At 38.5% G+C, this 10,251-nt stretch overlaps 1 protein-coding gene across 3 annotated transcripts; it reads left to right on the top strand.

The window, feature by feature from the left end:
* The first annotated feature begins 584 nt into the window (after positions 1-584).
* Positions 585-8,929, top strand: LOC129702891 (NXPE family member 3-like). Of its 3 annotated transcripts, none has more exons than XM_055644967.1 (3): positions 585-699; positions 2,257-2,413; positions 4,320-8,929. In XM_055644967.1, the coding sequence occupies exons 2-3, from the start codon at positions 2,297-2,299 to the stop codon at positions 5,193-5,195; spliced, it is 993 nt and encodes a 330-aa protein (XP_055500942.1). In that variant the 5' UTR covers positions 585-699; positions 2,257-2,296; the 3' UTR covers positions 5,196-8,929. The 3 variants fall into 3 exon arrangements, 2 of the variants coding, with proteins under 2 accessions (XP_055500942.1, XP_055500941.1); XR_008724469.1 differs by lacking the exon at positions 585-699 and having other exon boundaries at positions 1,302-2,413; positions 4,320-6,787; positions 7,152-8,929; XM_055644966.1 differs by lacking the exon at positions 585-699 and having other exon boundaries at positions 1,302-2,413.
* Positions 8,930-10,251: the final 1,322 nt, after the last annotated feature.

The following is a 10,251-nucleotide window of genomic DNA, read 5'->3' as shown; positions in this document are numbered from 1 at the left end:
GCTGCCTGCAGTGTTCCTCCTCTGTTGCAGAGGACAAAAACAAACTAGGTCCCTCTACCCGGTGTGCTTCTGGCCAGATAGAGCAGATTCTGTGGTACGACTGGGCTTCAGGTAGCTGGTCCAGCACCCGTGATCCCAGAACTCACTGACACAAAGTCCTGGAGTAACTCAGCGGGTCAGGCAGCATCCCTGGAGAACATGGATTGGTGAAATTTTGGATCAAGATCCTCCATTAGACATTAGCGGGGGAGGGGGGGAGGTAGATAGGATAAAGACCGGCATGTGATCACAGATGAGGGGGGTTTTGAAAGTGTGAGAATAAAAGATTGAAGTGTTCCTAATTGTGACGATTAGGAAGGAATATGGATGGAGGGGAGAAATAGGTACAAGTCCAAGGAAAGACATGTGTGGGGGAGAAAGGGGAGGGGGTACGGGATCAATAAAGTTTTAAATATTTCTTAACAGATTTTAAATCTTGTGAAATTCGAAAGAATTTGAAACAATTTTTTTTAAAAATATATTTGAAAAACTAAAAGCAAGAAAATAATACATTTAACCAAAAACAATAATATACTAACAATGCATTGAAGCCTCTGCCACTGGGCTTGTTGGATGGTCAGTCTAATGGATGCTTAGCGCCAGCCCCATTTGGTGTGAAACAAAGAGCTCAGTGCAAAGGGCACCAAGATCTTCCCTGTGGTGAGTCACTGCTTCGTTGCTGGGTTTCAGGGTGAAAGTTTTAAACGGGCTCTAATTTTCTACGCAATTCAGATTTCTGCATTGTCTGCATTGTCTGCATTTTGTAAGACTTCCTGAGGCATTGTCAGTGATTACAGATCTACTCTGTTAAGGTTTGCTTGGTTCCTTGCGTATAGATCAGTTCCCCAAACATCTTACGTCAACAAGTACAAAAGAGAAGGATTCCTGGGGCAACTTGCGTATCCCATTTTGCACAAAAAAGTGTCCCTAGTCCAATTCATGCCAATGAACAACTGAAAATCTACCATTTGCAACATCCTCACCCCTTCCCTCTCACATATTCCATCAGAAACCCAGCCTTCTCTGGATGAAAAACATCACAGAAATCTAATCTATAACCGTGGACTTGGTGGGCTGAAGGACCTGTTTCCATTGTCTGCTGTAGGACCTTTAGTGGCCCACACCCTGGTCACCTCAACCCGTGACGTGCTCTCCCTTGTCTCCCACTGCCACTCACTGCACCCGGCCGTCCCCCCCATAGTTGATCTCAAAACCCATGGACCGCTTCCGAGGCGAGCCCAGGGTCTCTCACATGCATCCATCTTCTCTCCTGTCCAGCGCTGCCGCCATCTTGATCTAGACAATGAAGAATTTGAAGACTTAAACAAACTTCTCAATGCCACATTGTCAAAAACAATACCTGCTACAGTGCCCTAAGGCCATATCTTTAACAAATCGAATGAAAGATACTGCATGGAAACAGGCCCTCAGCCCATCGGATCTATGCTAATCATCCATTATCTGGTCCCACTAGTCCAATGGTCTGAAGAAGGGACTCGGCCCGAAATGTTGCCTATTTCCTTCGCTCCATAGATGGTGCTGCACCCGCTGAGTTTCTCCAGCACTTTTGCCTAGTCCAATGTTATCCCACTTTCGTATCCGTTCCTTACACACTAGGGGCAATTTACAGAAGCCAATTAACCTACAAGCTCACATGTCTTTGGGACATGGTAGGAAACCAGAGCACTCTGAGGAAATCCACATGATCTCAGGGAGAATGTGCAAACCCATTGCAGCCACCACCCAAGGTCAGGATTGAACCCAAGTCTCCGGCACTGAGAGGCAGCATCTATTAATGATTGAAAGATGCGGCAAAAACAGGCCCTTTGATCCACCAAGTCCACTTCGACCGTTGACCACCCATTCACATTAGATCTATGTTATCCCACATTCCCATCCACACCCTACACACTAGGGGCAATTTAGGCAAATTAATCTACAAATCTGCACATCTAAATTCTATTGGCTTTGATCCTCCAGTTCCACCTTTGCTGATATTTGCTGGTGTCCCTATGCAATTTTCTCAAATTGCTTTTGGCTGTAGACCAGTAGTTTATCATAAACAGAAATAAAATTGTTTGATGTAATATTAACTGACTACATTACTTTCATGAGATCTGTAAAATATGGTCAGAGATTTCTCTTTGACACGTTTGAATGGAACTCTCAGGTTCCAGTGACTTGGCGATTTAAATTTTTGAAGCTTTTTAATTTCAGATTTATTGAGCTGAAGTGGGAGCGCGGGGGCCCTTCCAGTATGGACGACCAAAATACAAAAAAAACTGTTCTTCACTTCCGCGTTCAACGCCTTTTTGTCATGTTTCTGGTATTGCTGCCAATACTGATGCTGATCCTAAACTTACATCTCGTCAAGGTGTGTTGAACGGTAAAACCAAAGCTCTAAGAAAAAATTATGAAGTAAACTAGGGTTGAAAAGCGGGACAGTTTATTTCTTATGGAGCACCTGTTTCTGAAGGAAAGGATCAGACCCATTGCTGCCTTTTAACCAAGAGCTGGGTTTCTCCCTGTTTGGCTCGTCTGGGTTGTGTACACTCCACATGTGGCCCACAGCTCTACATATTTGACCATTAGCTGGGAGATGCACAACACATGTCTAGCGAGGTTATCTTGTCCTTTTCCCCTATCCAATTCCTTATTATCCTTCTACAAGTAGTCTTGATTATTGATACCACCACCACAAAGTCACTTTGGGATTTGGGCAGAGCAGACTCATTTTTATTTATGGTCCCTGTGTCCTTAAAAGCATGTAAGATAATTTTAATGTATTAAGATTATACAATTTAAGAAAGTTTTAAATGTACATTTTTTTTCCTGACATCTTTGTCTACCATTGCCTCCAGCAATACCTATCAAAGAACTGAGGTGATGGTAACATTTCAGCACACAGATCATCAGTTGGTTGGTCTATCTTCTATTCTCATGCACAATTGTGCTATTACTAATCAGTGACAGACTAGGTTTTGGTGCTCTTGGACATTTCAGACTGAAAATATCTTGGTGTTGATACAACACGAAGCAGCACAATGGTGCAGCGGTAGAGATGCTGCCTTACAGCGCCAGAGACCCAGGTTCGAACCTGACTACGGGTGCTGTTTGTTTGGAGTTTGTATTTCCTCACTGTGTATAATTTAGTTTAGAGATACAGCGCGGAAACAGGCCCTTCGGCCCACCGAGTCCGCACTGACTAGCGATCCCTGCACATTAACACTATCCTAGTACTAGGGACAATTTACGCATACACCAAGCCAATTTACCTACATTACTGTGGAGTGTGAGAGGAAACCGAAGATTTCAGAGAAAACCCATGTGGTCACAGGGAGAACGTACAAACTCCATACAGACGGCACCCGGGATCGAACCTGGGTCTCCGGCGCTGCAAGTGCTATAAGGCAGCAACTCTACCGCTGTGCCACCATGCCTGCCCCGTGACCATGTGGGTTTTCTCCACATGTTCTGGTTTCCTCCCACATTCCAAACACCGGCAGGTTTGTAGGTTAATTGACTTCTGTATACCACCCCCTAGTATGTAGGATGGGAAACTGGGATAACATAGAACTAGTGTACAGGCGATCGTTGATCGGCAGGGGCTCAGTGGGTCGAAAGGCCTGTTTCCACACTGTATCGCTAAACGTGGAATATTCAAGATTATGAATGAAGTAAGAAAACTAATTTTGACAGAGGACAGCTCTGTAGCTGCCCCGTGGTTTCTGGCATATTGACTAGATTATTTTCCACAGTTTAACCTTGGCCATGATTGTAAACAAAACACCTGACCCTGTATTAGAACATTATGGTGAAGCTTCATCTCTTTCATTCCTTTCACTGCCCAACAGGATACATTGGACCATGATCAGGTGGGCCAACCAGGCAACTGTTAGGCAACTGACTTGGCAACTGCTTTTCCCCTCATCAACTTGGGAATACTGGGTTTGCCTTTATGCAGACTGGAATTCCCCTCTTGGGGACTTCCTTGGGCTGGAAAGCTTCAGGCTCCCTTTTTTCTCAATTGCCAGAGTGAATATTGAATTGAGATGGGTGCTTCTTACCGATGCTAAAAACACTCAAAGGAAGGCTCACTAACACTTCATTAACCCTTCTCTGCTCAAATCTCAACGGTGCTTCACAAAAGAGGCAGCAGAAATCAAATATCTGGATAAATTCCGTGCTGTCAGGATGTTAACAGTTAGAATTTCAAGGAACATACTTTTCTTGTCTAGGATACCTCCATAAAATATATAATGTTGAATTTCTTTCCACAGTTCAATACGTATTCAATTTCTGAATCGGGCTCCCAAAGGAGCAGATATCCACCTCCGAAGAATCATTCCACAATAGGACAAGACATGCAAATGTTGAAAAATGATTGGGCACATAAGCTGGTGGGGTATGGCTACCAGAATCACTGCTTCACCCCTCAAGAAAGGTCAGAGGGCACAGTCCTGATCAAAATGCTTAAATGGCCAACACCTCCCAAATCTGCCGTGCCTTATCAGAAGAGCAGCGACCCATCGCGTGTTCGCTTTGTTATTTTGGATTCCGGGAAGACTTTCTATGTCGGCGATCAATTGCAAGTGATGCTGCGTATGTTTGATTTTGAAGGAAATCCGAAACAATATGGGGGCGATTATCTCCAAGCGCGGATCCACACCCCAGAGTTAAACGCCGGCTCAGCAGGAACAGTCATAGATAACCAAAATGGATTGTATTACATAAATTTTATTTTACTCTGGCCGGGGAAAGTCCAAGTGTCTGTCACCTTGGTTCATTCTATTGAAGGGGTCCAGGTGCTTCAGAGAATGCGAGAAGAACAGCCATTTAGAGTGTTTTTGAAAAGTACCTTCAAATACGGGGCCATTGCAGATGCCACGGTGTGCAATCTCTTTTTACCTCAGACTAAACCACTTTGTAATTTTACTGATCTTAAGACTGGGGAGCCCTGGTTCTGTTACAAACCTAAAAAGCTTCCTTGCTCTGCTCGTGTGAATTATGACAGAGGAGGATATATGAAGCCCCTATTAATTCATGATGAACTCAAGTTTTTCCAAAGGTATGTTGCTAGATTGAACAATGAAAAATTATGGTTAGAAATGAATGAATATTCATTTCTAACCATAATTTTTCATTGTTCAATCTAGCAGGGCTGTTGTATGTATACGAGGTATGGAAGAGTATAGTGTTGCAGGTTTTGCATGTTGTAGTTTACAATCATTTCATGTTTTAGTGCCCAAATATTTTTCGGCATTTGCATGCCTTGCTCTATTATGGAAATATTGTTTGGAGATAGATATCTGCTCCATTGGGAGTCTACTGCAGAAATTAAAGATGTATTTGCCAAAAGGAGAAAATAAAAGCAATGTTTAATACTGTATATTTGATGGTGGTATCTCAGACTGTAAGAATACTGTAAGTACGTTCCTGTAAATTTCATCTGTTAATTCCCACAGAGCTCAGGAAATTATCCAACACTGGAATGTCAATTGCGAAGTACAATATGAAAAACCTTCAGTTTTTGGCACATTGACGAAGTCAATATTGGTGCAATAGTTTTCTGTTGCTTCAAAATACAGGATGGGAATTAGTGCTTGCATGCACCTCGATAATTTGTCTCATGTCGTTTGTTTGGTTTGGTTTCTCATTCCAGGCTGGTGTGTGCTATAAGGAGAGTTTTTTTTTTTTCCTTTTTATTTTATTAGAAGTAAGTACACTCATATGGCACCAAAGTGCCTAATATATATTTTCATAATACATTTTATGTACAACTTCTTTTTTTTTTTTTGTTACATTGAAAAAAGATTAGAATAAGAAAAAGAAGTTAGATAGTAAAGGATAGAAAGATGTGAAATATATAGTGTGTGAAGAAAGAAAACGAGTAAATGAAGAAAGTTGAGAGAGAAAATAGAGAAAAGAAAATAAAATAAAAAAGAAAAGGAGATCATTATTTATAATCTTGACCAACCCTCGTCCAGTCCTGAAACAGTTCTTTTACAATTGTGTTGCACCATATGATTCCAAAAAAACGACGAATGGAGACCAACTCGTTATGAATTGGTCTGATTGATCCATTAGGAGGAATCGCATTTCCTCAAGATGAGCTGTGTCCAACATACTTGCAATCCACATTTTAAGCGTTGGTATTGATGTACCCTTATAAAATTTAAGTATTAATTTTTTTGCTATTATTAAACCATAGTTAAGGAATAGATTTTGAGATGTGTTCAATTTATTCCCATCTTCCATTACACCAAATATAATCATTTCAGTATTAGGTTCCATTAGAAGGAAATCCGAAACAATATGGGGGCGATTATCTCCAAGCGCGGATCCACACCCCAGAGTTAAACGCCGGCTCAGCAGGAACAGTCATAGATAACCAAAATGGATTGTATTACATAAATTTTATTTTACTCTGGCCGGGGAAAGTCCAAGTGTCTGTCACCTTGGTTCATTCTAGTGAAGGGGTCCAGGTGCTTCAGAGAATGCGAGAAGAACAGCCATTTAGAGTGTTTTTGAAAAGTACCTTCAAATACGGGGCCATTGCAGATGCCACGGTGTGCAATCTCTTTTTACCTCAGACTAAACCACTTTGTAATTTTACTGATCTTAAGACTGGGGAGCCCTGGTTCTGTTACAAACCTAAAAAGCTTCCTTGCTCTGCTCGTGTGAATTATGACAGAGGAGGATATATGAAGCCCCTATTAATTGATGATGAACTCAAGTTTTTCCAAAGGTATGTTGCTTACATTCATTCATTTCTAACCATAATTTTTCATTGTTCAATCTAGCAGGGCTGTTGTATGTATACGAGGTATGGAAGAGTATAGTGTTGCAGGTTTTGCATGTTGTAGTTTACAATCATTTCATGTTTTAGTGCCCAAATATTTTTCGGCATTTGCATGCCTTGCTCTATTATGGAAATATTGTTTAGAGATAGATATCTGCTCCATTGGGAGTCTACTGCAGAAATTAAAGATGTATTTGCCAAAAGGAGAAAATAAAAGCAATGTTTAATACTGTATATTTGATGGTGGTATCTCAGACTGTAAGAATACTGTAAGTACGTTCCTGTAAATTTCATCTGTTAATTCCCACAGAGCTCAGGAAATTATCCAACACTGGAATGTCAATTGCGAAGTACAATATGAAAAACCTTCAGTTTTTGGCACATTGACTTGAAGTCAATATTGGTGCAATAGTTTTCTGTTGCTTCAAAATACAGGATGGGAATTAGTGCTTGCATGCACCTCGATAATTTGTCTCCTGTCGTTTGTTTGGTTTGGTTTCTCATTCCAGGCTGGTGTGTGCTATAAGGAGAGTTTTTTTTTTTTTCTTTTTATTTTATTAGAAGTAAGTACACTCATATGGCACCAAAGTGCCTAATATATATTTTCATAATACATTTTATGTACAACTTCTTTTTTTTTTGTTACATTGAAAAAAGATTAGAATAAGAAAAAGAAGTTAGATAGTAAAGGATAGAAAGATGTGAAATATATAGTGTGTGAAGAAAGAAAACGAGTAAATGAAGAAAGTTGAGAGAGAAAATAGAGAAAAGAAAATAAAATAAAAAAGGAAAGGAGATCATTATTTATAATCTTGACCAACCCTCGTCCAGTCCTGAAACAGTTCTTTTACAATTGTGTTGCACCATATGATTCCAAAAAAACGACGAATGGAGACCAACTCGTTATGAATTGGTCTGATTGATCCATTAGGAGGAATCGCATTTCCTCAAGATGAGCTGTCAACTCTGTCTATCGCTCTCATCATTTTAAAAACCTCTATCAAGTCCCCCCTTAACCTTCTGCGCTCCAAAGAATAAAGCCCTAACTTGTTCAACCTTTCTCTGTAACTTAGTTGCTGAAACCCAGGCAACATTCTAGTAAATCTCCTCTGTACTCTCTCTATTTTGTTGACATCCTTCCTATAATTAGGCGACCAAAATTGTACACCATACTCCAGAATTGGCCTCACCAATGCCTTGTACAATTTTAACATTACATCCCAACTTCTATACTTAATGCTCTGATTTATAAAGGCCAGCACACCAAAAGCTTTCTTTACCACCCTATCTACATGAGATTCCACTTTCAGGGAACTGTGCACAGTTATTCCCAGATCCCTCTGTTCACCTACATTCTTCAATTCCCTACCATTTACCATGTACGTCCTATTTTGATTTGTCCTGCCAAGATGTAGCACCTCACACTTATCAGCATTAAACTCCATCTGCCATCTTTCAGCCCACTCTTCCAACTGGCATAAATCTCTCTGTAGACTTTGAAACTCTACTTCATTACCCGCAACCCCACCTATCTTAGTATCATCTGCATACTTACTAATCCAATTTACCACACCATCATCCAGATCATAAGGGTATTGATGTACCCTTATAAAATTTAAGTATTAATTTTTTTGCTATTAATAAACCATAGTTAAGGAATAGAGTTTGAGATGTGTTCAATTTATTCCCATCTTCCATTACACCAAATATAATCATTTCAGTATTACGTTCCATTCTTGTCTTGAATAATTTTGTAAATATTTCAAAAATATCATTCCAAAATCTATAAAGTTTTATGCAGGAAACTAAGGAGTGTGTTATAGTTGCCTTTTGGGCTAGACATTTATCACAAGTGGCGGATATATTTGGATAAAATTTGTTCAATCTTGTTTTTGAATAATATAATCTATGTACAATTTTAAATTGAATTAGATTATATCTTACATTAATTGAACATTTGTGAATATACATCAGGTATTTTTCCCATTTAACCTTCGTAATTTTTATCATTAGTTCCCGTTCCCACTCTTCTCTAAGTACCTCTGTCGATGGTAGGTCTATATTTAGAATACTATTATATAAATATGATATTCATTTTTGTGTCAGCTTAAGTATTCATTGCTTCTTCGAATAAGTCAGGAGTTACTTTTTGATATCCTTGTATATATTTTTTCATGAAATCACAAATCTGAAGATATTTAAAATATTGGTTGTTTTTCCATTTAAATTTTAATTGTAATTGTTGGAATGATAGTAGGTTTTCCATTTCGTATATATCCCCGGTCCTTCTAATTCCGAGACTTTCCCATTGGTTATATGTCTTATCAATAAGAGATGGTTTAAATAAAGGGTTATTCGCTATTGGCATTAACAGTGATAGATTTCGTAATTTTAAAGATAATTTTATTTGTTTCCAAATTCTTATTGTACCATATATAATTGGGTTCTTCTTATATATTGTGTTATTCAGTTTTTTTGGGGAGAAGAGGATCGTTCCTATATTACAAGGATGGCAATCCTCCTTCTCCATTTTTATCCATTCTGTCTGTTGGGTTGAACTATCCAACCAATAAATCATATTCTTAATATGCACTGCCCAGTAATAATACATAAAATTCGAAAGTGAAAGTCCCCCGACCTCTTTTGGTTTACATAAGTGTTTTTTTGTGATTCTATGTGGTCTATAGTCCCAAATATAATTAGTAATATTAGAGTCTAATTTTCTTTTAAAATATTTTGGTATATATTCCGAAATATATTTTATTTATTTATTTATTTTATTTATTTATTCCGAACTAGTAAAGAAATTAAAGACATTAATAGTAACAAAATCGAAATTATCAAACAATTGGACATTACAATCAATATTTACAAGCAATGAAAAGAACAAAAAGCAAATTTCCAATGTCCAACTCTGTGTCTGTGTCTGTACAAGCTCGAAAAGGAGTGAGAAGAAGAATAACTTATTAAATCTCACACCTTTTCCCCAACTTCTACCATATTTAAAAATCAATTAATTAATAATAATAATACTACCCCAGGCAATTTCCCAAAATAAATAAGGGGTCGTTATCTCCTGAATTTTTTAATAAAATTCATTATTAAAACCATCTGGTCCCGGTGTCTTACCATTTTTCAGCGATTTTATTGTTTCACCTATTTCTTTGATTGTAATTTGAGCTCCTAGTTCCTCTTGTTCCAAAAGGTCCAGTATTGGAAGATTACAGTTATCTAGAATTTTTTTTATTTTACTATCTTCTATTTTAATTTTAGATGTATATAAGCTTTGGTAAAATTGGGCAAATCTATTGTTAATATCTTTAGGTAGTATTAGTAATTCGCCTTTCTCTGATTTAATTTTGGTTATAGTATTTTCCCTTTCTTGTTTTTTCAATTGGCGAGCTAAACGT

Source organism: Leucoraja erinacea, chromosome 13, assembly GCF_028641065.1.
Source record: "Leucoraja erinacea ecotype New England chromosome 13, Leri_hhj_1, whole genome shotgun sequence".
Classification (NCBI taxonomy): domain Eukaryota; kingdom Metazoa; phylum Chordata; class Chondrichthyes; order Rajiformes; family Rajidae; genus Leucoraja; species Leucoraja erinaceus.
The sequence above is the reverse complement of the archived record's forward strand: the minus strand, read 5'-3'. Positions and strand labels throughout refer to the sequence as shown.

Coding starts and splice junctions, on each gene's coding strand:
- LOC129702891 (XM_055644966.1), top strand. CDS start 2,150: ATGAGATCTGTAAAATATGGTCAGAGATTTCTCTTTGACACGTTTGAA. Junction 2,414..4,319: donor TAAACTTACATCTCGTCAAG/GTGTGTTGAACG, acceptor TTCTTTCCACAG/TTCAATACGTATTCAATTTC.